The sequence below is a fragment of the Alosa alosa genome, chromosome 5 (genome assembly GCF_017589495.1).
Source record: "Alosa alosa isolate M-15738 ecotype Scorff River chromosome 5, AALO_Geno_1.1, whole genome shotgun sequence".
Taxonomy (NCBI): Eukaryota; Metazoa; Chordata; class Actinopteri; order Clupeiformes; family Clupeidae; genus Alosa; species Alosa alosa.
This window is the reverse complement of record NC_063193.1, coordinates 2,063,667-2,090,646: the sequence shown is the minus strand read 5'-3', so window position 1 is coordinate 2,090,646 and position 26,980 is coordinate 2,063,667. Positions and strand designations below refer to the sequence as shown.

The 26,980-nt window shown below is 39.2% G+C and overlaps 1 protein-coding gene across 8 annotated transcripts in view; it reads right to left on the bottom strand.

Moving 5' to 3' along the window:
* Positions 1 to 793: 793 nt before the first annotated feature.
* The window catches only part of LOC125294227 (2-oxoglutarate dehydrogenase, mitochondrial), a 40,046-nt gene continuing 13,859 nt past the window's right edge, over positions 794 to 26,980 (bottom strand). For 3 of the 8 annotated variants that reach the window (XM_048242702.1, XM_048242703.1, XM_048242709.1), the window contains 21 exons: positions 24,528 to 24,572; positions 23,942 to 23,983; positions 20,977 to 21,092; positions 19,336 to 19,490; positions 18,939 to 19,085; positions 17,657 to 17,747; positions 17,370 to 17,549; positions 16,354 to 16,482; positions 15,409 to 15,588; positions 15,062 to 15,214; positions 8,840 to 8,942; positions 8,469 to 8,597; positions 8,185 to 8,335; positions 7,783 to 7,910; positions 6,295 to 6,473; positions 6,001 to 6,072; positions 4,974 to 5,099; positions 4,504 to 4,576; positions 4,210 to 4,373; positions 3,540 to 3,694; positions 794 to 2,015 (listed from right to left, as the gene is read on the bottom strand). In XM_048242702.1, coding sequence (XP_048098659.1) covers positions 1,895 to 2,015; positions 3,540 to 3,694; positions 4,210 to 4,373; positions 4,504 to 4,576; positions 4,974 to 5,099; positions 6,001 to 6,072; positions 6,295 to 6,473; positions 7,783 to 7,910; positions 8,185 to 8,335; positions 8,469 to 8,597; positions 8,840 to 8,942; positions 15,062 to 15,214; positions 15,409 to 15,588; positions 16,354 to 16,482; positions 17,370 to 17,549; positions 17,657 to 17,747; positions 18,939 to 19,085; positions 19,336 to 19,490; positions 20,977 to 21,092; positions 23,942 to 23,983; positions 24,528 to 24,572 — 2,639 coding nt within the window. In that variant the 3' untranslated portion in view covers positions 794 to 1,894. The other 5 variants (XM_048242707.1, XM_048242706.1, XM_048242710.1 and 2 more) reach the window with 4 other exon arrangements.

Sequence of the window (26,980 nt, the reverse complement as noted above, 5' to 3'; positions counted from 1 at the left end):
AGTATACGTATATATAGTTCTCAGTTTTTTAGGGTCGCATTTTTGCAAAAGGGAAAAAAAAAAAAAATTCTCCTTTTGTAAAAACAATATTTTTGACATTTGTAAGCACAGAATCACAGTTTCTTGATCTGTGTTCAGTACCTTTGGAAACCTTTTCTTAAGATTTTTTGAAACTTTGACATAGTGGTCGACTGGACTGCTGCATTTTATGTCTGGTCTGTTCTTATGCTTGTTTCGGTGCCACCACTTCTGAACCCATCATATACTTCGGCTCAAGGATCTGGCTACTTCCTGACTTATTTTTTGAACCCTTTCAAAGGGTTTGTTTAATTTTGCTTTGTATCCTTCAAATCCTGTTTTGCTGTACCCCTACGTGTAAATGCAATCTTACCTGTATTGAAATAAAATGTATAATTATTTAATTTATAAAAAATTTACTAAATATTTGATGGTGAGATCTTCATGTCATATTGCTGTAGCAACTTCACCATCCTGATCTTTAGTCCCCTGCTATACAACAAATCCTACCGTGGTCCGAGTTGGCCCAACACACCATTGTAGGCCTAACATAGCATTAGAGACTGATACAATGGTAGTACTAATAAAGATAATAATAAAAAGATCAAATATAAAGCATAAAATATGATTCCCTAAAGAAGCTAACAGGCAAACATGGACAAAATGAGTTTTCATTTAATCTAGCCTCTTCAGATTTCATAATGAATGGCATTGAAATGTTGCACTCATCAATGTTGAATTAAAAAGCAGCCTTAATTTAAAGCTGTAACACATGGCGGGTGAGAAGATGTCTTTATTCAATGAAGCAGCATAACATGGAAAGAATTAAAATATTCCTTACGAAAATAAATAAATCATTTGCTCTCTCCACAGAATTTTTTTTCTAGTTAAGTGTCGAGCTAAAATGACATGATTTCCTCTGTAGAATGTTGAATTATAATTCAACCCCCTTCCAACTTTTGGCACCGGAGTGTAGTGAAGTGAGCATAAAACTAACCAAGATTAGGTGCACCTTACAAAATTGCAATTCCATCATACTGCTGTAAGTGCATGTACGTTGAGCACATGCTATTCAGTACGCATTTCAATTGTGATCAGAGTTTTTTTTCTATAGCAGAAAACCGAGATCAAGGCCACAAATGCAATATACAACCCCTACATTTACACTACACATCATTTTTATGGCAAATCTGTAATTATGAGCCCAGGAATATGTGCCCACCCATGTGCCCATTACCCTTATTCCAAATTACAAACTAACTCACTGTGCAATAAGGGAAGGTTTACTTCTTTTAGATGCTGATGCACTGCTCCATTCTGAATTAGTACATCGCTGGAAACTGATCATACTTCCCTTACTCCGTTTTCTTAAACAGTTAATGGACACTCATATTGAAGCTAATACAATCAAAAGGAAAGAAAGAAAATGCATCACAGCACAAAATAATTTAAAGCCTTGTGTTGCCACAAAGTGGTGATGTAGAACTGGCACCCAGAGAGAGATTAAAAGTACAGAACATAAGGGCATTCGTTTTTGGATTTTAGAGAAATAAAATTATTTTCAAACCTGGGGTAAAATATTAAACTTTGTCATCAATACATTTTCTCCTGAGGACGTAATAACGGTGTAATGCAGTAGATGCAACTTTACTTTATCCATAAAAGGGGTTGCAGACATTAACCCGACAAATAGTTTGAGCTTGGGGTTCTGAGTCATGATTGTTTGGGTTAAGGGAAGTGGGTGGATATGAAAAGAGGGCAAAATGACCACACAAAAAAAAACAGGGCATGGGAGGAACGCCTGACTTAGAGATAGGATCTACACTGTTTTGAAGTTAAATATGGACACAGTAATCTGCAGGACTGTGACAGTTTGTTACTCATGCTCTTTGAAGGCGTCCAAGTCTAAAGCAGTATTCAGGAAGCGAGTCAACTCTAGCAAGTGGGCTTTCTTATTTCCAGTGGCTGGTGCTGCCGCTGGTCCACGTCCAGCGTACCTGCAGACAGACAAGACATATAGGCGCACACACACACACACACACAGCATTGCAATGTCAGACAGGATCTTGAATATGCAGTATTCATAGCTCAATTATGCTTTAGATATATGGCAGTGAATTGATGATGTAAATGTGAAGTGAGAAACAGATTGTTCTGTTTGCTTGCTTTAAAAACCATCTAATTCACAACTGTTAAATAAAATCATGTACCTCAAATCAGGGATGCAAACAGGTAAGGGGTAATAAAAAGGTGAAGATTGGGGAACCGTAGCGCAGCAGTAGCTTCGGCATCCCATGAACAGGTTCAGTATCCACAGGCACTCTGGTTGAGGTCATTTCCCAAACCCACTACTCACCTCTGTCCCTCACTACCCCGTCATATCTCCCCACTATCCTGTCATATCTCCTCACCATCTTGTCAAATAAAGGATAAAAATGGGACAGGCTATACAATGACAATGAGTATGACAATTGACATCACTTTGTGCCAGGGATGGAATTTAAACATTTTGTCCAACTTCCACTGTGGCTGGTGGATTCCAGCCACTCAACCTTTTTACCAACCACTAGAAATGTAACAGTATTAGCATTTGATATCATGATTATAGTAACCAAAATGATCACGGTTATCAGTATTATTGCGACATGATATTTTCTTTTTTATCTATTTCTAAACCTACAACGAATGTTGGACAGAACTCATAATTGGCCTGTCCACAAAACTAAAAGGTCAGCAGAACAGCATTCATATACCAAGGTGTCTTGTAATGAAAGTGGTGTGGCTCCTTTAAAAGACACTCCGTTTGTGTGAGTTCTGAAGCATTCTATAATCCAACTATCCAACTTGATTTAAGTATATGACTACGGTCTGGAGCTGAGGCAGGAAAGACAAACATAACGCTAAACAGACTAGATTTCTCTACTGACATGTCCCTCCACTGAGTGTTTACGTTTCCTTTTTCTGAACTGGTGTGCAGAATTGCAGACCTACTGACACACCAGTGCAAGTAGCCTAAAAACAATGAACAGTGTGTCACTTCAAAAAAGATCTACTGTATCTGTGTATCTCGCTAGGTTTATGTTGAAAGAAGCATAGCAGTGGCACATGGAAGCACAGTGGCAGTTTCTAAATGGCAGTTGCAAACAGTGACGCGCTGCGCCAGTGGCTGCTGCGGGGGAGACGGCGGCTCACAGGTAGTTATTGTAGGTAACCTCAGCGTGATTTACCCTCATAGGCTACTGCTAATGTTACATGATCCCTACCAGACACTTTCTTATTTTTAACCATCAGTGCCACTGGATCTGACTGTATATTTGTGGTGCTAGCTAGCTAGCTCTATTGACCTGCCACAGTGGCTGGTAAGTTGACCTAATTTCCATCCCTGCTTTGTGTGCAACCAATGGCTGCCCTAATGAGGTTAGTATTAAACAACATAGACGTGTATTTTCTTTGAAATTGAAAAGCTAATGTAAAACAGTTGTTCCATTCTATGTCTGCTTTATGCAAAGATGAAAAATTACCAGACAGGCTTCACACGGTCTATGGTAGTGCGCATGCGGGGTTTCACGTAGTCGTAGTAGCCCTGGTTCTTGTGCTCCTCCTGGCACCACACAAGGTCAGCATTTGGGTACTTCTCTGTCTCACTCTTCACCAAGTCAAAGGGAAATGGAGAGAGCTGAGAGAAAAAGAAATGGTTAGTGAATGTCAAATGTTTTTGAGTCAATACTCATTCCTCCTTATCTCATAGCCTAGTAAGCCTAAAGGCTCTATAAGTATGATGCTTTGCAGCTTAACATGTCATATAATGCTTAAGTTTGAAATAACAAACATTTGGCTACAGATTTCTCACTGGGGAACATTTAGCCAAATCTATAGAAGCTGGTTTCCACCACTATACAAAAAAGATTGTGATTACCGGTAATTGTTAATTTCTCTGAATTCTGAATCAATTTCTTGTAATTTTGTTCTTGCAATAACAGCTTTATTTGTAATTCAGATTTTGTATTCATTCTGTGTGCTTTTACAACCAACAAATACATGGAGCCACCTGCCCCCATTTTCAGGAACGGACATTCTTTCACGTGCATTCTATCACGTGCAAACTTTTTTGAAACATCTGCTTTTTTAAATGCTATTGATATGTATAATTTTGTTTGACATTTCCCCTATTTATGATAAGAACTGGGTTACCTGCTCGATGCGAACAATAGCAACAGTGTTTTCCATGCCTCTCGCCTTGCGTTCACGGTTCAGCTCATAGTAAACCTTGCCTGTGCAGAAGACTATACGCTTTACATCAGCTGGGTTTTGTGCTGCAGGCCCAGCCTCTGGGATCAGTCGTTGGAAATGAGTACCTATCAAGATAGAAGGTCTGATAGAGTGATTCTGGTACAATTCATTCACTTTAAGCAGTTACAATCACAGACGAAGATCATAATCATACCATCATGAAACAAAAATGTATTCAAAACGCATACATCATACCTGGAAGCATCTCGTCAAAGTTGGACTTGGCCTCAGGATGGCGCAGAAGAGACTTTGGCGTGAATACAATGAGCTACAATGAGCCAGACAGGAAACATAAAATATTTCGCCACATTACAAATCTTGTAATTCTTACAAATGACCATTTTAAAGCATGTAGTAGAACGAAAAGAGGTTTCCTAAGTTTTAATATGAAATTACAAACTCCAACAGGAGCACTCCTGACAACAATGACCTTAACAATGAAAGCACTCCTGATTTCAACAACACTGTGAACTGTGCATGCAGTCTTAATGCAAGCATGTTTGTATTGGCATGGCCCAGGCACGTTTTGCTCAGCCACTACACTACTTTACACAAATGGTCACACAATCCTACATGTACCTCTCAGTGTTTGTTTACTAAACCAAAAACTGCCAAAGGATTTTACAGTCTTCATCTAGAGAACTGAAAACTCCACTCTGACTTACAGGCTTTCTAAAGGGCTGCAAGATCTGTCTCCTCAGAACATGGAAAAGGTTTCCTGGAGTTGAGCAGTTCACCACAATCCAGTTGCAGTCATACAGCTGGCGCACAGCAAAGTCCTCAGTGATTTTCTGTGAGAGATCAGAGAGAGTGATAACAACATTGGCTGGAGAGAAAAGGGGAGAGGTGAGGTGAGGTGGTGGTGCATGGGTGGTGCCATCTCAGTGTTTCCCATACATTGACTAATCTGTGGCGGGGCGCCACGAAATCCAAACCGGCCGCCAGACATTAATGTTATATGTTGTACTATTTAAATTAAAGATATGATAAAATCCTTTCATTGAGCACGGTTCATTGAGTTGTGCTTTTTACGCACGCAGCCTTTCCTTTGCCCCCCCACTCTCTCTCGTAACGAGCCCGCTGCCCCTCCTCTGCATGTGCATTTAACAAAAGATTCACGATTGTTGAAGGATTGTTGTTGCCACATAGAAGCCTTGCATAGAAGACGTCGGGCTAAATTGCTATTAAATCCGCTTAGCATCGTGACCATGCTGCGCAAATTTGTTCAAAACTGCTGCATTAAAGTTAACTTTGCTAAGGTCTTATCACAACATACAGGCTACACTGAGGAGACTAAACTAAAGTATCTCAAAGCTAACGTTAGAATACTGTTTGGATGTCGAGTTTAGCATGCTTACTTACAGCTGCTTGTCAATTTCGTTACTTATGCAGGGCTCATTTTATTGACTCTGACAATGTTTGCAAAATCCCGATGTAAATGGAAAAGTGTTTTTCAAGATTCAAAAGTGCTTGTCCCAAGGAGAAGTACGAACCTTTATTTTAACTATGTAGAAAACGTTATGAATTGCATACACACATCAGCAGTCTTTTAACTGTGTTACAATTGCAAGGATTCCCTCACAAACGTCTTAAAGTGACAGGCACTCAGTTAGACCTATACACCCCCCCCCCTGTCCAAGTCAGCTACCGCCACAAATTGAATCCAATTCTGTGGAAAACACAGCATCTTACCGGAAAGACGTCAGGGTCATCATTACACATCTGGAGGAAACGCTCGGGGCGGGCTGAAGAATGTTCAGGTCCCTGTAGCAAGGGGTAAAATGATACAAAACAATTAACAGCAAAGATTTGGGAAATAAAGTCAACATTCCATACCGAATCAACAAATGCCTTTAGTCAAACATTACAGATCTTCATTTGTTGATTTGAGGTGGAGTGACTCAGTTATGACATTCCTTTATGTCCACTCAGACAAACAAACAACTTGCAGATCCAGGATGAAGAGAAGAGAAAACCACTACTCACCATGCCTTCCATACCATGTGGCAGCAGCAATACAATGCCATTCTGACGAACCCACTTGGCCTGCCCAGGACAGATGAACTGATCAATGATGCATTGTGCAGTGTTGTGGAAGTCACCGAACTGGGCCTCCCACAAGACCAGGGCATTTGGACTTGCCATAGCAAAGCCAAGCTCAAAGCCTATGAATCATGCAAGAGAACAGACAAGAGAAAAAAAGAACTGAACACATCATTCTAAACCCAAGGGTATTAACATAGTTTTTGTCATTATTGGCAGCCTCTACTCATCTTGGAGCTTTTAGTAAGACACTGGATCCTAGCTGCAGTAATTTGTTCCCCTTCAGCCACAAAAGTATTAGTGAGTTTGGGTAAGAATGCAGACATTCCTCATACTCCCAAGGAGTTTAGAGGGGTTGAGGTTAGGACTCTGTGTGGGCCACTACAGTTTTTTCATAGCATACAGAGGGATATTTCTTTAAGGACCTTGATTTGTCGATGGGTGCTCTCTAGAGATAGACCAATATATCAGTTTTGCTGATATACAGTATAGACCACTACTGCCCTACTTTGATGCTTATTAGTTTGTATCGATATTAGGCTTCTTATATCGGTGTTGCTGACAATCAGAGCCAGCTCTGCTGACCATTGTTCAAGTGTGCCCTCTTGTGTATAAGATAAATAACACAGGCTTACTTGCATACAGAGTTAAACTAATCACCATTAATTTTGGGATACTGATCGTTGGGAACCATGGCCTTAATGTTATGAAATTCACAGACACATTTTTGTCAGATTGCATCTTAAGAATAAAGCTAATATTATATGTGTAGCCTCATTTCAGATGCAAAATGGCTCAGCCATTCATTTGTCATTCACAGATTTCAGAGACAGATTTAGACATAAATGTTTTTCTACTTTGAAGTTGTAAAACAATGATTATTCCATGGTGGGGTAAATTCTGCACATTGCCTGTTGTTTATCATAGAAGACATTCACAAATTAAATCATAGTTCCCTTTATGCATTTTCTTTTCACTACAGCCAAATAAGATACAAGCATATCTGCCTACAATTTTGCATATCAAGCATATGTGCCCACAACCTTGGCCAAATATCAATTATTAATCAATTGCTGATGAACAGACATCCTTCGATTGCCTTTGGCTTTTATGTGCTGCACTGTGTGCACCTGTGTGCTCTGCAGCCTGCTTTACAGCACAGTTACAGCATCACTGGTGTTCAATCCAAAACAGTAACTAAATACACTACTGGAGCCATTAAGCTCTAGTGCAACCCACACTATTGCAAATGTCTTGCACTGTACGGCTGCATGGTTCATTTTGTGCACTTGCAATGGGTGTGGCTCTGGAAACTCAACCTACTAATTAGGAGGGATGGTCACATACAATCTGTACAGTATTTATTTTACAACTTGTTTTAACTTGTTTCTAATTGTTACCCTGATTGAAAATTATACCTTACTCACTGACCTAAGACTCCATACTCAGACAGAGAGCTGTTGCAGACGGTGTATGGTGCTTGGTTGGGGTCAATGTGATTCATGGGGATGCAGGTTCTCTTGTCCACATTTTGGTCGTGAAGTACATGGTGACGGTGGCTGACAGAAGACGGAAACAACTGTTCAGAAAACAGCAAGGGCTTCAAAGAACTCTTAGCCAGTAACAAACAGCTGGGAAGATTTAAACCCCAACGTGGCAGCAGTAGACTTTTAAAATTCTGCCTCACATATATGCTGCAGCTATGACTACATTTCATTTCTTATGAAAGAATACTCAAAAACCTCCTTTACGATTAAGAAAATAATCTGTTCCAGCATTCAACAGGGGACTCTGGAATCTTTTCTACTGTCCAGATATCTATTCTGTTGTTACCTGAAGGTGCCTCTCTCCACATCTTGGCCACTGAGCCTCACGTGAATGCCCTCTTTCAGCAGAGAGCCAAAAGCCATATACTCTCCCAGAGCCCAGTCGACTGTGCGGTTACGAATCATCTCACCTCTGCTCTTCAAGATACGACTTAGCCCTGGCAAGAAGGAGAGGAGAGTGGTAGATGGGAGCCAAAGAGAAATACAAAGGACATGAGAGACGCATAGGAAGCATCTGTTATTTTAAATGATGGAATTTAAAAAAATTAGCTTGAGGTTTGAGAGTGTCACCTCCATGAATAGTGAAGTCCTCTACAGGTACAGATGATGCCACCTGTCCGATATGTGTCAGCTCTTCCTCGCTCAGACCAGTAGAGGGACAGCTCATGCTCTTGGGCTGGCCGTCCAAAGTGAAGAAACCTACAAGACATGCATATGCATTACATTAACAACCTACATGACATGCATATACAGTACATTAACAACCTACAAGACATGCATATACAGTACATTAACAACCTACAAGACATGCATATACATTACATAATACACATTAACAACCTACATATTAGTCGTTCTAATAATGCAGAACAAAAGTGAAGGATTTCTCACATCATTTGAATCATGTATTCCCAAAATGGAAAATATTGTTTTCTACTTACCAGGCCAAGGGGAGTCAAGCCAGTGCTTAATGTGGAGGATTTTCTCATCTTTTGAGCGTGCATGTGCTTCCTCACAAATCTTATCATACTTAGCAATCTCCTCCTAAACAAATGTAAAGAGAAGGATATGTGCATCAGAATATGACCAAAATATCAATTGTCTTTTTGTGGCGAGTCACTGTTCTCACTCACTTCAGGGCTTAATTCAGTGCTAAATTTGCTTAAAACAGAAGTGTACTATATCTCTCTATGGGCCACATGATAAAATTGTGATGAGCACTTTTCTACACATAAAACATTTATGACAAGTTACTTGACAGGAAAACATGCACACCTGTGTGCATGGTCTTGTGGCGGCATAAGCATAGTATCTGTGATTTACTGATAGGTGATGGCAAGTAAGCAAGAGGAAGTAACGATGATGCACAGAGCCTACATGATCAGTGTGACTGCGGTTAGGAATTCTCACATATTGTTAACTACAGTGAGGATCATACGTTCTTGAACCCATGCTAAAGTTGACTAAAAAGAGGAATATAAAATCATCTTTTGAAAATTGTAAATCTTAATGCCTTAAGTAAAAAAAAATGAGGAAATATCCAACCTTTAAGGACAGCAATTTTCTTTGTGAATGAATAATGTATCGTAAATAAATAAATGCCTATTCCTTAAAATACAGGGGTCATAAGTATTGGCACCCCCATGTTAAATTCCCATAGAGGCAGGCAGATTTTTATTTTTAAAGGCCAGTTATTTCATGGATCCAGAATACTGTGCATCCTGATAAAGTTACCTTGGCCTTTGGAATTAAAATAGCCCCACATCATCACATACCCTTCACCATATCTCACGATTGGCATGGGGTACTTTCCATAAGATCATCTCTCAATGCAAATCAAACCAGCTATTAGGTTAACTGAAATAAAACCATGCCAATCTTTAGGTATGGTGAAGGGTATGTGATGGTGTGGGGCTATTTTAATTCCAAAGGCGAAGGGAAATTAACCGGAATATATTAACTGGTACCATGTGTAGTTGAAAGATAAACATATTAATTATGTAACCGTCAGAAGGGAAATATACCAATTATATCAAATGAAGCGCTTCTTATGCGTTATGGTTTGTATATTATAGTATTGTTTATTTTCATTAGGCTGTTGATTAATTTGACATTGTTGTTATTTGTTGTTATTTGACACTTTCACATATCAAAACCAAACTTGGTTCATGGACTCGGGACCACATCCTGATGACGCACAATAGTGATTCTACGTGTTCTTCTTCTTCTTCTTATTATTATTATTATTATTACAAAACGCTAATTTGCCATACAACCATACAGTAAAAAGTTGGGAAATTTGGCACATTGATTCGGTTCAGTCATATGTTTGTCATATGTTTCATATCTGCACTTCCGAGTGCTCTAGCGCCACCAACATTTAAAATTGTTTATTACATCTATGCACTTAACGTTTCAACCATGCACCACATTTTGAAAATTAAGGTATATCTGGAATCCTTGGATGAGACCGAATTCGACGCACCCCATGACGTCAATATCCGCCATGTTTGACGTTCCGCCATATTGAATTTCATCAAAAACACTTTTCAAAGTGAATTTCATCAAAAACACTTTTCACAGGTCATAAATTTCATCCAATTTTCACGAAACTTGGCACAGATGATCTTCAGACCATGCCTCACAAACGCATTGCTTTTTGGACCTTTATTCAAAATTGGTCGGCTGTGACGACCAATCGAAATTGGTGGCAAAGCCGCCAAACAGGAAGTGAAATGTTATCTCAGCCAAGCTTTCACGTATCAAAACCAAACTCGGTACATGGGCTCAGGACCCAATTAGGAGAAGGTTCAATAAATTTGGTGACTTTTGACCACTATGGGGGCGCTATAATCACAGGAAGTAGGCTCATATCTCAGCAACACTTTCACATATCAAAACCAAACTTGGTTCATGGACTCGGGACCACATCCTGATGACGCACAATACATTTAGTCACCATTGACCACAAGGGGCGCTATAATAAACAACACTTTCTCATATCAACACCAAACTTGGTCATAAGGTCACAAGGGGCGCTATAATTAGCCACACTTTCTCGTATGGACACCAAACTTGGTACGTAGACTCGGGACCACATGCTGAGGACGCACAATAAATTTAGTCACCGTTGACCACAAGGGGCGCTATAATTAACAACACTTTCTCGTATCGACACCAAACTTGGTACGTAGACTCGGGACCACATCCTGAGGACGCACAATAAATTTAGTCACCGTTGACCACAAGGGGCGCTATAATTGGCAACACTTTCTCGTATCGACACCAAACTTGGTACGTAGACTCAGGACCACATCCTGAGGACGCACAATAAATTTAGTCACCGTTGACCACAAGGGGCGCTATAATTAGCCACACATTCTCGTATCGACACCAAACTTGGTATGTAGACTCAGGACCCCATCCTGAGGATGCACAGTACATTTAGTAATGTTTGACCACTAGGGTGGCGCTAGAGGAACAGGAAGTGCTGATGCATGTCAGTTGCAGTGAAGTGCAGTTGAGAGACCCTGGGCAATGGGCAAGCAGTGCAGTAAAGACCTTTAGGCAGTTGGCAGGCGAAGCAGTAGAGACCTTGGTAATGTCAAATTTATCTGCCATCTCGGCAGCTCAAGTATCTGCAACCACCTTGGCCCCCTCATTGCTGCTTTGCAGCTATATTTTATTATTGATATTCTCCTTAATGTAGTCTTACCATGCTGTTGTTATTGTTATTATATTTCATTGAATGGACATTATTGTTTATTGTTGCCATTTCCCTTCATTTTCATTAGGCTATTGGTTGAATTGACTGAATTGACATTGTTGTTTATTATTGCTATTCTCCTTAATGTAGTCTGACCAACATTTTTAAATTGTTCCCAGCTAAATTTAAAGTATTATATTGTTTTGTATTTGTATTTGTATGTCGCTTTGGACAAAAGTGTCTGCCAAATCCCATAACAATAACCATAACCATACCAAATACAGTGCTGGCCAAAAGTATTGGCACCCATGCTAAAGTTGACTGAAAAGAGGAATATAAAATCTTTTGGAAATTGATCTAAATGCCTTAAGTGAAAAATGAGGAAATATCTAACCTTTAAGGACACCAATTTTCTTAGTGAATGAATAATGTATCATAAATAAATAAATGTTCTTCCTTAAAATACAGGGGTCATAAGTATTGGCACCCCTATGTTAAATTCCCATAGAGACAGGCAGATTGTTATTTTTAAAGGCCAGTTATTTCATGGATCCAGAATACTGTGCATCCTGATAAAGTTACCTTGGCCTTTGGAATTAAAATAGCCCCACATCATCACATACCCTTCACCATACCTAGAGATTGGCATGGGTGTTATTTCAGTTAGCCTATTAGCTGGTTTGATGCTCATTGAGAATTTAACATAGGGGTGCCAATACTTATGACCATTTTTAGGGCATTTTCACTACCTTTATTCATAAGGATTTATTCTGGTCATTGTGAGTGCCACACACACATATTATATACTGTTTTTTTCAGCAGAGTCTAGGCTATCCAGATCCGTCATGCCATCATGTCATGTATTAGTAATAGCATTGATTTTATTTTGATTTTTAAAGAATTAAAATATAAAAAGCGTATTATAAAAATTCTTATATTTTGACCTGTATCTCACCATAGCAAGCTCATAGCTCTACATGCATTTCATGTGTGTGTAGGGCAGACTGTCCTGAATCGGGCAATATAATTGCCATGTTGGAGGGATACTCTGGGGCTGAGCAATTTACAGAAATATGTGGTGTGTGATTTATGGAAATAAATGCCATTTTTTATTTAGTGATGAAAAATGACCTTTCTGCGCTCCATATCTATGACACAAACTGATCTGACCTGACTTGACCCAAGTTTGCGTGTTAGCATGTGTGCCATAATGATTCTCAACTTTTTACTGCATTGCCATGAACAAAGAAAAGGCAAAAAAGGCGTTTCTTTGTTCAACAAATTGGGATGCAATGTGAGCCTTGAATTGGATGCCATGCAGGAATTTGCTAGGATCTCAAAACCGGATTATGAACATGCTTTGCCGTAGAGAAACACACGATAGCGTTGGATTATAAACATACTTTGCCACAAAAACAGACAAAAACGTGGGGTAAGTCCAGCTATATGAAGTCATTGTTTTGCCGTCACTTCGTCTGTTTTATAACCCAGAAGGATGTACTTGGTATCAAATGATAGCTCTGTGTCTCCTCTTTCATCTGACATGTGTGGCATATCTATCCGATCATGGGTCCGCGAGTAATTCAAACGAGAGTAATGGGTGTGCAGCGTTGGTTTGTGTACATGACGTTAACATTTTGCAGTCACTTTGTCTGTTTTTATAAGCCAGAAGGATCGATATACATGGTACCAATGGATAGCCCTGTGTCTCCTCTTTCATCTGATATGCTTGCCATATCTATGCGATCACGGGTTCGCGAGTAATTCAAACGAGAGTAATGGGTGCGCAGGTGAACGTAGAGAAGTATAGACTGTAAATATGATGCTATTTGATTTAATTTCATGATTTTTTTTTATTTTCATACTTGATCGTACAGACAAGTGCGTGGTCTCGTTGGAAAGCCCCACTTCTTCTCTGTCATGCTATAAAAATTTCATCATCTCGCTGCGATGAACAGCCGCGGAGCAATGTAACAGAGAAGAAAGGGTGTGTTTTTTGACGCACTTTGCGTCAATCGGGTTCTAAGGGTTAAGATCAATTTCCAAAAGATGATTTTATATTCCTCTTTTCAGTCAACTTTAGCATGGGTGCCAATACTTTTGGCCAGCACTGTAGCCTAATATCGTGTGATCTATAAAACATGTTGACAACTCAAAAATTAACTTGTATTTTGCATAGGTCTGGTTTTGCTGTAAAAAAAAGACTTTACTGATCATGTAACTTATAGTGCCTAGCCTATAGGGTGTTGCATGCACTCATTATGAACAGCCCTGCACTTTTGCTCTACTCTACATATTAGCAAGGCTCTGAAATATCTTCACAGACATCCCACATTTTTTGGATTATTGCAGAAAGCAACAAACTTCTAATAAAGAAATGGAGCAGGCAAAAGACAAAAAACAAACATTCAATCAATCAATGTTTCAAACCAGAATAGCAGGAAAGGTTATAATGGTTAAGACATTAAAAGGTGGACAATTATTTCTTGTAGACCTAGTTATTGCTTAATTTAGCCTATTTTCAGCTAATTTAATTCAACAGGCAAAGATCCTGAGGTCTGCATCTCAATCGCTTTGTACTGACCCACGGTCTGCTTGCACAAAAAGAGGGCCGTGCCTTTGCTGTCGCTGGACCAAAATACATTTGTTACATTTAGGGCCTGTGTCCACCAATCACGTTTTTTGTGCAGACAGTGCCCTCAACCTTATTTTCAGTCAAGTGTTTATTGTTGCTAGGTTACAATGCTTTGATTGGTCATCGAGAGAGAAGTGACATTGACAAGCCTAGCGCTGTTCTAAAAGTTGAACAGATTTCAACTTTCAGAGCTCGGAGCGTTGCGAAAAAAAAAAAAAAAAAAAAAAAAACGGATAGCGCCGTCCTGAACTTCACAGGATTTGTATAGAAAATAGCCGCTGTCAGCGAAAAAAAACGTGATTGGTGGAGACAGGCCCTAAAGCGTTTCTAATTTGTTCTGTTCTATTCTGTTGTACTATAATGGCTTTAAGCACTTTGGATCAATTCTGTTGTGTTAAATGTGCTATATAAATAAAGTTGACTTGACTATAAAACATACACCCAGTAGTTGTTCATTTTGTGTGTTGCTGGAATTGTGAAATATGAATGTCCACATCGGTCAGTGACGGGTAAACTCTACCAGTACCATTTAACAGTGTTGAAACCAGTATTAAAATGTGTTTTGCGGCAATGTCAGCTTTTCACAATGTAATCAATGTAACAGACTGTAGTTAATTCCCCTAATAAACCTATAGGACACAACAGGAATAGTTCACCTCCATCCATCCATCCCCACAGAAGACGACCCTTCTGTGGGGAGATTTACCTGCAAGATGTATGCTAATCTGGCAAATGTAAAGTTTGTCTCGACCCATTCAAGGATAATTGTAGGAGGATCCTATAGCAAGTTGTACAAAAAGATCGGTACATTGGGCCCCTTACCTCATATTCCTGTCTAGTTACTGAGCCCTCCGCAATGAGCTTTTCAGCATACTTCTGCATAACACCCTTCTGCTTCTTGATCTGTTTGTACATGAGTGGCTGAGTGAACATGGGCTCATCCATTTCATTATGGCCGTTCCTTCTGTAGCACACCTAAGGAATAGAGGAAGACACACACACACCAAGTCACTAAGGGCTCAATGACTAACAGAACAAGCTCTTTGAAATGCACATGAATAAAGACAGAATAAAATATACTGAGACATTACTCTTCAAAACACCACTCAATATTCCAGTTCCCTAAAAAGTCAGAATGTTGATATTCTAAAGCAAGCAAACACACTCACCAAATCAACCACTACATCCTTGTGAAAGGTGGCCCTCCATTCTGCGGCAACATTACACACATACATCACAGCCTCAGGGTCATCTGCGTTCACGTGAAAGATGGGAGCATTGACTACACGTGCAACATCAGTGGGATAGGGCGAGGAGCGCGCCATTCGAGGGTCGGTGGTGAAGCCAATCTGGATAGACAGAGGGCAGATAAAACTGATGAAGGTGTCAATAAAAATCTCTCTCCTTATATCAGAGACAGAATGTTAACTTCAGCAAAAGACTGGTGCCTATCATTATACAAGGTGACCAAAACTGGACTACTTTTATAGAAAGGCCTTTTAACCTATTTAAAAAATGAATTGATAGTTGATTCTGGGATTATACCCATCTAAAACTACAATAGGTTGGAAATTTCACCAAGCTGCCTTGCAGTTCACACACTGTTCCTACTCTCTGACATCCTAAAATTGAGAGTTTCCCACTGAGATCCCTTAGAGTTTACTGGTACCTGTCTGTTATCTGTCTATTGCACAGAATTAGCTCTAAACTCGGGCTGCAACTACAATTACTTTCATAGTACATTAATCTGTCAATTATTTTCTCGATTAATGGATTAGTTGTTTCATCAATAAAATGTTGAAATATTGACAAAACCCTAGTTTATGTCCTCAAATGCCTTGTTTTGTCCAGATATTTAGTTTACATTCATAGAAGAGTAACTAAAGCTTAACATTTTCTAGTTTTAAATGCTGTAATCAGATAATTCTGAGGCATCTTCCTTAAAAAAAATGACACAAACCGATTTCCAAAATAGTTGGCAATTCATTTAATTGTTGACAACTAATTAATTGTTGCAAACTTATTCTCAACCAACTGGTTCTATGTGCTTATTCTACAAAATGCTGGAAATGAGTTGCCACTGTGCTTTTCAGACAGCATTAATGGTCAGGTACCTGGTTGTTAGCAACAACATGCACAGTGCCATGAGTGGAGTATGACGGCAGGTCACTCAAGTGGAATGTCTCATAGACAATACCCTGACCAGCAAAGGCTGCATCCCCGTGCAACAGGATTGACATGACCTGAAACACACACACACACACACACACACACACACACACACACACACACACACACACACACACACACACACACACACACACACACACACACACACACACACACACACACACACACATAAAGTCTGAATTTTTGAACAAGAAAAAAACATGAAAATCATATGAAATAAAGCTGCAAGTAGTGATGCAGGAAACACCTTGATATCAGCAATTAGCATAGTGATCTGAGCCCAAAGCTATATCTCTGCATACCCTCAGGATTTCTGCAGGCTTCAAGTAGTTACTTTCTTTTTAACCTTTTTAAGATGTAAAATACGAAGGAAAACACAGCTCGACATTAATGGCTGCCCAATTGCCCTTGGCCACCAAATTGTTACAAGTGACAAACACATTTGGTAAGCTTTGGCAGCCAAAAGCTCAAAACAAGGGGAGTTGAAGCAGGAGAGACAGCTCTATACGAGACAATATAAGAATGTACAGTATCACACATAGCCATACTATCTATACATGCACACATTATACAGCCACATATAGTGTACATACACACAACCACTATACTTGCACATAAAACCACAGGCCACATGGACATGGGACATCAGTTATCAGTTCCATATTGATTTCATTTGTAGTTATCATAATAATTTCATAATATTGATACCATTGATACAATGTACGCAGAATTGCTGAGCAAAAATGTTAAATAACCACTGTAAAGTAGCGTTAAATTAATGTTAACAAATTAAGACCAACCTAAACGTTTTTAAGACCTACTGCATGAAAAGTATAACACTCATTAGATTTTAGAGTTTTTTGGACTTTTTAAGACCCTGTGGAAACTCCTAATGCCTAATTTCATTACAGCATGAAACATGTCTGGGGAGATGCATTACCCTTTTGCCATCCGTGTCTCCACAGTAGAACTGCTCGGCCTTAGTTTTGCCCTGAACCACTGGATTGACTGCTTCCAGATGAGATGGGTTGGCAACCAAAGAGAGTGTGATGTTCCGGTCAGTCACACGATTTATTCTTCTGTGGTACATACCAAGGTGATACTTCACATCACCAGAGCCCTGATAAACACAAAAAGGCATGGTTACGCCCGTACCCTTACAGTGTGTTGGCTGGTGTGATCTGCACATGGATGCAGACTGCCCACTGTATTTGTAAGTGGACTCACCTCATCTGCAGCCTCCAACTTCGAGTCAAACTGGCAGAAGATCTGCTCTAACTCTTTGCGAATTACATTGGCCAGGACATTCAGACGACCCCTAGACAGACAGAACACTGAAAAGCTCAGACATACCATGATCGAAGGAATGCTTTATATCTGTGAGGATTTTCAGGACTTTCTAGGAACCATTGGTCATTGGAATACTGATCAAAGATGACCGTATAAATGACACAATGAATGTGTAGTAACTCTGAAGGAAAGAAACCATGTATGAGTTATCTTTCACAAGAGGTAGGTGAAGAGGGTTTACGTTTGTAAAGAAATAATGAATACAAAACATACAGTGTATGCAATACATAATAAACAACATAGATACAACAACAATTACACTGTGTTGTGGCATGTGATGACATTAACTTGCTCCACATGTGCATACATATTGAATACGCCGGCCTGCACTTCTCAACATTGACCATGGTTCCATGCAGCCAATAAACGGTTTCAAACCAGTTTATTGGGAATAAACCGAATTTGTGTGTCTTGTAAACACCTTATTCTGATTGAAATAAACTGAAAAAGGCCATATTCGGTTTACTAATAAACCTTCCTTCCAGAAGGAAGAGTGTTGTAGGCCTGCGCATGCTCAATTCACACAGAATTAGGATAAAATGAACCAATTGCCTCACGCAATTGCCTCACTTTCCTAATCATGGCGAAACAACGTGCACAGTTTTGGAAAGACGAGGAGACAAACTTATGTCTTGCAATCATGCAAATGTCATGGAGTTCATCGACGGGAGAAAATGTTGTCAGCAACGTTTTTAAAAAGATTTGTAAAAGACTTAATGAGGCTGGCTATCGACATACACCTGAAGAACTGAAATACAGATGGAAGACCCTGAAGCAGCTCCACCCTCCACCAGCGGAGATTTACATCATGACGTTCGGAGCCTATTTGTGGGCTGCGTCGCTGACTTATTCGGAATAATGTCGATTTCTCTGTAACCAGGAATATGCTCAAAAAGTGACATTCTATATGTAAACAGGTTAAACGGAATATTGACATAAACGGAATTTGGGCAATAAACTGATTCAAAACGTTTTCATCCCGGCATGAAAACGTGCTCAATGTCCTGTATCAAGTTGTACTTAAAAACTTTAAAACTTAAAAGTCTTAAAACTTTTTTTCTTATTGATCACTGCCTCACTGCACTGTCACACACATTATGCTGGCTTGGTCAGCTCCCAACACCATCAATCTCTGCAGTGGTCTGAGTGTACTACTAACCTGTGAGGCATTCCCATAATGACATTCTCCACTCCTTTCTCACTGGACATATCAATGATGGTTTTGAGTGCCGGGATGAGTGATTCACAGCCCTCCAGGCCAAAACGCTTCTCAGATGACCATTTCCTTTGCAAGAACTCCTCAAACCTGCAACATACCAGTACAAATGGCTTGATCTTACAGTACTGTAGAAAAAGCGTCATATTTGGTTGATCAGGCAAAAAAGTCAGCACCAAGACACCTCAAACAGCATTAAGATCCGCATTTTCTACATCATTACAACCTCCCATGAACAAAAACGTAAAAATAGAAATGGCCATGTTCTATTCCAAGACAGGTCAGCCTGGAAAACTAAAGCACATGTTTGTTTATAGTGGTACGTTTTTAGTAGGCCTACCGGGTGGATCGAATCATACGAGCCAGGAGGGTTCTCTTCTCTTCTATGGTGAAGTGCATAATACCAGGTTTCTCAAACTTCTGTCGGATCCACTGACACTGGTCCAGGTCATTGATGAACATGAATTCAACACCAATGTGCTGGCAATATGCTATCTAACACAACACACAAAGAATGGGCTTATGGGCAGCACAAGGAAAAGACTGCATTAGAAACATTTACAGTTTATATTCCATTAACAAATTGGTAGATTAAGGGTGTTTTCACACTTGGTCCCTTTCAGCCTTCTAAACGAACTCAGGTCGATGACTCAGCATTTTTTGTGCATATGTGAACACGCCACGCCAACCAAACTCTGAATATCTTTTCATCCAATCTATTAGTAGGCTAACTAACTATGTAGAAATCAGTGGACTCTGGAATACATTGCTCACTATTTTTCATGATCTGCTAGGCCAGGGGTGGGCAAACTTTTTGGCTCAAGGGCCACATTGGGTTTTGAAAATTGCCCCGGCGGGCCGCACAACAAACCCCCCCACACACAAAATAAAATATTTTTATATAAAAATACTGCTAATTTTATGCTGTTTAACAAATGTATAAATTTTAATTCACGCTTTAATTCACGTTTATTTCTCAATGATCTTCTGCCTGCTCCGCTATGGCTAGTGCTGTACCTACGGCTGGGCCCTCTCAGTTTTTAAATGGTCAGTAGTGGGATCTACTGTTGCCTTCATGATTTCCTTTTAAAAGTTTCTTATAAGAAGGACATATCACTTATCAACAATGACAAGCCAGAACCTGCGGCTCTCTCTCCCTCTCGTGAGTGCAGACGCGTTCCCAATTAAATGGATCGCATAATGTTCACGTTAGATCTGCTGCAAAGGAGATAACTAAGAGTTAACTTAGTTTAACATGATGTTATCTCTATTTAACATGATGTTTTGACAGTGACATTGTAAATGTTCTCTAAGGAGAGTGAAAAGCAGTTTGCAGTAAAGCTAACCAACTATCGGAGGGAAAAAAATAGCGAGCAGCCTGATAACCAAATGAAATGCTTGGCGGGCCGGATCCGGCCCGCGGGCCACAGTTTGCCCACCCCTGTGCTAGGCTATTATCTCATTGCATACATATACAAGAGACAAGAGGATGTTTGCAATAACTTCAGATCAGAATTCTTTCTGAAAAGATATTATAATATTTATTTTTCAGAAAATGAAACAAAAATCACCACACCAATTATGGGTTATGGCAATTATTTCAACCTGATAAAGAATGATAATGAAAATACATAACCCAGAGCAACTACATAGCCCATAATCCATAGCAGGTCTGAGACCAGCAGAGAAGGTATGAACCAAGTCCCTTTTGTTTTGGTCCACCTTCTGGTCCCCTTTAGTGGACCGAGTTTGGTTCTTTTAAAAGGAACTATATGTGAAAACACCCTAAGACTAGACCTAGGTTGGCACAATACACACCTGTACACATTTTACACACCTACAGTAACAACATTATCACAATGGAAAAACTGTGATTGTACTGTATGTGTGTCATTTGGGTTAGGATGCTAGGTTACTGTGAGATGTGAGATGTGTATGTGTAGTGTGGTGGTGAGCTAACAGAGCATGTGACTCCATTCACCTCCAACCGTCTGATGATCTCTCGGAGGGGCAGTGCACTCTCATCCCCACCAATAAAGGTTGTGGTTGGTAGGCGGAACACTTTATCCAAGTCGGATTCATCTAGACCATAAAAGCCTGATATTCCAGCAACCCCAGTGAGATGGGGTTGGGAGGGAGGGGATAGTGTAACGGTAAAACAGGAGCAGAAGAGGACAGATGCCAAGGTAAAAATGAGATAGATAATAGAGATAGAGATAGAGAAAGATAATGAGACAATGTAGTCAGTCCACAGAAATGGAATAAAGGATACAGAAAGAGAAGCCAAACCAAAAAATCAAGGGTGGTAAAAATGGGAGAAAAGAAAGTTGGGTTAATTGGGGGTGCAAAATGGAGATGTGTCATCAGGAAAACACAGTGATTTTAATTTAAAAGCAAACAAATGAAAAATGTCAAGCCAAAACGTGTTAATAATGTTATGACAACATATATGCAAGGTAGCGCAAAAGAGTTTTTTTTTATGGCCACCGATAACAGAACAAACACAATGAAGACACACAGAAGACAAGCACAGTTAGAAAGGGTGAGAAATGAGAGGCAGGAAGACGGGGTGAAGTGAGGGGGAGAGAGATTTAAATAATGATAGAGGTAAAGACAAAAAAAGCATATACTGTTAAGTAACACAATTACCGGTATGTAATCACAATATACAAATTGTAAAATGTACATGATTGAACAGTACATACACTCTCCAAATCTGACAGTAGTAGTGATATACTGTATGTTTATGGCGGTCTAGTATTGGCTTATGTTGACTTATAAAGATTGTTGCACTTCTCTCATAATGGTAAATGCCTCAAAAAACGTACTGTCACTGCATCTACACCAGTGTATGTTAGTAAAATCATAAGAGAAACTAATGCTGAAATTCATTTGCAATGAACAAAACTTTTATTAGAAGTTTCACCAGCAATTCCGTTTCGAGCCTCACGCTCTTCATCAGACTTGTAAAATCTGTGTGAGGCTCAAAACGTAACTGCTGGTGAAAGCTCTAATAAAAGAACTGAAAGGGGAGCAAGTGTGCAGACATTCCCTGCTGTTGTACACTTTTATACTTTTTGATCCAGCACCTGCCTCTTGTACCACAAAATGTTTTTCGATGAACAAAACCTGCTCATAATAACAAGCAGACTCATTTTTTGATGTATTCCTATGGAAAAAGCTCCTGCTACTGCACTTAGACATAAATGAAATGAACAAGCACAGGCAAATGGGCCAGAATTAAAATGAATTATACTGAATTACCTTTCATTCATCTATCAGCAGGTGTGTCTACTACTCCCATATTCTAAAATATACCTAATGTTCTTGATGTTGAATCCACTACAATGGTATAGGCAGATCACAGTTAGCAAAAGGCAGATGACCATCATGCATAAATGGATGGTGGCAAATCACTTTTTGTTAATTATACCATTTAGTGGCCATGAAACAGAAATATTCATTATGTATAAAAAAAGAAAAAAAAAAAAAAAAAAAAAATCACTGAACCAAGTTTTTCAGCCTTTCATAGCACTATCTCTAAATGTGCCAGTCTGCGCATAACACAATATATTGTGCACATGCAGAATTGATGCAACATGACAGATAAACATCTGCTACTGCCACTGGTAAATGTCATATTATTTGTTAACAGGCCATTACCAGCCAACAAGGCAGATATTGACTGATACCAATGTATATCGGTGGATGCCTAGGCAAAAGTAAAAAAAAAAGACAAAACGCTCAAACACACTCTCTCAGGCAACTGCAGGAGGCTCCGTTTAGACCAACTACATAACCTCCAAAACAAGTGTTGACCTCAAAAAATATGACTCAGTTGAAGCCAAATGATGCAAGCACTTTGAAGACCAGCAAGTCATGACATGGCATTGATTATAAAGTGTTTCAAAGAGGAAGCAGCAGATGTAAGTGTAGAATTAAATTCTGTAGTGGTGATGGCACCAACATGCACAATTTAATTTCTTCTTGCATTTGAATATCCTAACATTAATACTAATAATATGTATACTAATACTAGTGTGAATTAATACACTGCACAACATCCTTTTGGCAAATCATACAAAGTAGCATACTGCATAATGTTGTGTAATTATGGGTCAGCCAGTGATGGAAAAAATATTGTAGCATTTTATGTACAATGAAATAGGTTATATGGGAGACATGAAATATGGAGAACACATCTTCTATATTATATAGCATCTTGAACTTATTCAGATAAGTAAAGGCAAACACGAAATTGAGGAAAATTATTAGGAAAAAATTAAGTCTAGTCTAGGGTCTAGGGAATAGGGATTGAAAACCAGTAAGATTATGGGTGAGTATCATTGTGTATCTACAGGAGTACATGACTGAATCTGGATATGCTCAAAATTGTAAATGAATATGATTTAGAGAGGTGAGTGATGAAAGTGAGAAGAGATGAGAAAGGAGAGAAGAAGAGAAGGAAATTAAAGAGCACTCAACAACCCAAAAGCAGGGCTTACAGTGTAAGAGGATCACAATGCACTTGGAAAAAAGTTAAGGCTTGAGCCTCCAGCTGTGGTACAAAGTCCAAGGGTAATTGCACCCCACCCCAACCAATACAATGTGAAGTCACAGGCGGACACATGGAGGTCTCCAAGGTGCAAGTAGGCAGCAAAACGTTTTTATATGGGCAATATAAAGATCAAAGGAGAAAAAGAGGCCCTCCTTGAGCAACATGCCTTTTTGTACAGATATTGTTTTTAAGTATCAAGACAGAACAACTCCAAACCATGACAGTGTCTCGAGTCCTCAGTGACCTTCAAAAACTAAGAGCAGATCAGCATCCAAAGCCGAATGCCAAACCGTATCTTTCAGTGCAACCTTTTATCTTGCTGTCAAAAAACCAAACTACTGGGCACAAGCTGAAAAAGCTATAGTGTGTGATGTAAGATGAGTATTACCCTGTTCCACACAGTCCCTAACATAGGGAACACAATCAGATTCTGAAAAGTGAAAAGAGGAAGACAGGAAATAACACACATATGCTGGTTTGTTTTCAGAAGGGACTAAAGAGTAAATGTTAGAAAATTAAAGTAATGACCACTTGGCCACTCATATAACAGCCCATCTTTAAAAATATTTACATTTCATTTAATATTTAACTACTATGATGAGTTATTGCAAAAACCCATGATTTAAATACCCATTCAAATTGTGTATCGTGCTCATGAGTTCAATTCAAAACTGCATGGTAAAGGCTGCACAGACACCAAGTAAAAAGAGCACTGTACTGTAGACAATCACTAGAAGAGAAGAGTTCAGTTATAACTCTGAGATGCACTAGCCCATTAGCCACAAAATGGAGCACTGTATAGCCCATATCAGACATTCTAAAGCTGTATGCAATATAAAGAATACTGTAGAAATTCTGATTATAGAGATTGTCTGACTGTCTAAAAAATTCTACATGAAAAGCTCTGGCTTGACCAAAAAATGCAAAAGACGACAAACACACACACACAAACACCTCGATCCTGTAGAGCCTACCTCCAACAGTTAGAACACTGAGTCGCTCCTTGACAATTCTCATGTCTGGGGAAGGCAGTGGAAGAAACAAAGAGACCCAATGGGGTTAGTCACCCACCCAGTTTTTGCTTGGGTCCTCATGAAGCTATGATGAAGCAGGACAAGAAGCTAGCGCTTCGCACCACATCTGCTGCTGATAGCTCACAGCGCATAACATCAAATGTTTCTACATACTGCACACAGTATTCTACACACAAAGCGTCTCAAACTATAACGGGAAGCAACATGCCCACCTTCACACACACACAGACACACACACACACCCAAACTATTGACCTATCGCTAAGCCCTGCCAATCGAACGCAAATAAGCCAAAAGCAGATCAGTACCAGCCGCACTCAGACTTCAGCCTAAAACTCTGTAGAGTTGCTTTAGAAGCTATGATTTTCGATCAGTGATCAGATTTTTTAAAGGGATTCAGTTGATAACAATGGCTACACAATAAGCATTGGATTAATGTAACACATGGAATAGTTACTTTCAGTCTGGTATGATCTATCTGCTAAAGGCGTTAAATTAAATAATTCCTCCCAGCTCTCCCTATGGATTCCTAATATGTAACCTTAACAAAACAGAGCTATGTCTGTGGATAAGCCACCTAATCACCTCATATAATATGCGTGTCACTTGAAGAAAACAAATATAACTTTTACTTTTAGACAGCTAGCATTACATTACACCAAGCCATTGTCAGGCAAACCAACATAGATTTTGGCCTCAACTACCAGGAAAATTGGTTGGGATGCAAAGAAAAACCCTCAAGCTACTTCACCATAAATAAGTATTTCGTTGCAAGAAAATGGTGTGACTCATGACCCACAATAATGAGGCACTTGAACAAAAATGAGCTGCAATTGGGTTGCCAGGAAAAAAGCTATTACTGTGCCAATGTCACAAAACGGCTCACTTACAATATGCCAAACAGCATGTGGACAAGCCTCAGAACTTGTGAAACAAGTCATTTGTAGTGTTGAGACTTTATGGTCACACAACCTTTATGGTCACTACTGGACCGATATCAGGTGACTTTATATGGAATGACCCCGAACTGCTTTTCTGCCGAAACAATTTCTTTCTTTTAGTGCATAATATGAACCCCGGACATTAATTTGGCAATAAAAGCACAATATGCAGGACTAACTAGCAAAGTGGGGGCAGGTTAATCCAGACCTACCTCCTTCCTCTCAAAGGATGAACCAAATAGTCTGGTTTAGAAAGAGGAGGCTAAAGGCCACTTGTAGCATGAAAAAATGCATAATGTATCTAGGTAATCATTACTGGCTTTATCAAAACAGTTTGATGTTTATATGTTATAGTAATTTAGCGAACACAAATCGATCCTTGCATATCTGTACTGGCGATTTTAAACTAGATGACAAACTAACCAATAATGTTAACCAATGGGCTTGTTACTAACTTGCAAAACTTTCTTACTATTTTTTTTTACTGAAGTGACTGGCCACTTCAGGTATTTGTTGGTTAGCATGCTAGTTTTAGTAGATTTCTTTGTCATAAAGTGTCGATTCTGCTATTGACATTATGTGACATTGCTGATTTTAATGACTACAATCAAATGGCTAATAATATAAAAAAATCTATTAGCATACATTATGATTATCATGAAACTACATCAACACTGCTTTCTATCATTCCCCTTCACTCAAATCAAATTACACTGACAAGATGTTCCTTCTGTACAGACTTATTTTGCATCCAGCATTGCCTAGGTTTATAATGTAATTATTGACCTATGGAATATCTGTACATTTCATTACATGGAAACAGATGTTGTACACACCTAATAGATATTCAACAGCCCCATCAATAAAGTTAGAAGGTGAGCGCTTCATATATGATAGGAGTGACATTACAGACAGCCAACAGCGACTTCTGGTGAGAAATTGTCAGCAACACAGCTTATTTCCCAAAAGTAAAAAACGGCATTATGTTTTTTAATCTCCTTAATGTAGAACATGTTAATTGTGTGGTTTCATGCGAGGCTGGTGACTACACAGTGCAAAGCATGTCAAAATTCTAGGGCACTACAAATGCACAAAAGCCATGCCACCCAAATGTAAAGCAAATACACCACATTTAGTTGTGTACAATACCCATTTTCCCCCATTTTAAAACATTAATATTAGGTGTGCACATTATACACAATTGTACTAAATTGTACTAAATGCAAAGAAACATTTTTCAAATTTAAAGTCACGTCTGAGTTTGCTGTTTTCTTTATTTATGTTGTATTTTAGTAACTATCGAAGAAAAACATTTTCTTTTTAACAGATTTATATGGTAATAGCATGTGTATTTTAGTAACTAACCTGAGTAAATACACATTTTTCCATACATCAAGACATGGCCTGCCGCTGACGATCTGAATAATAATAACGAAAAGTCAGTGGGCATTA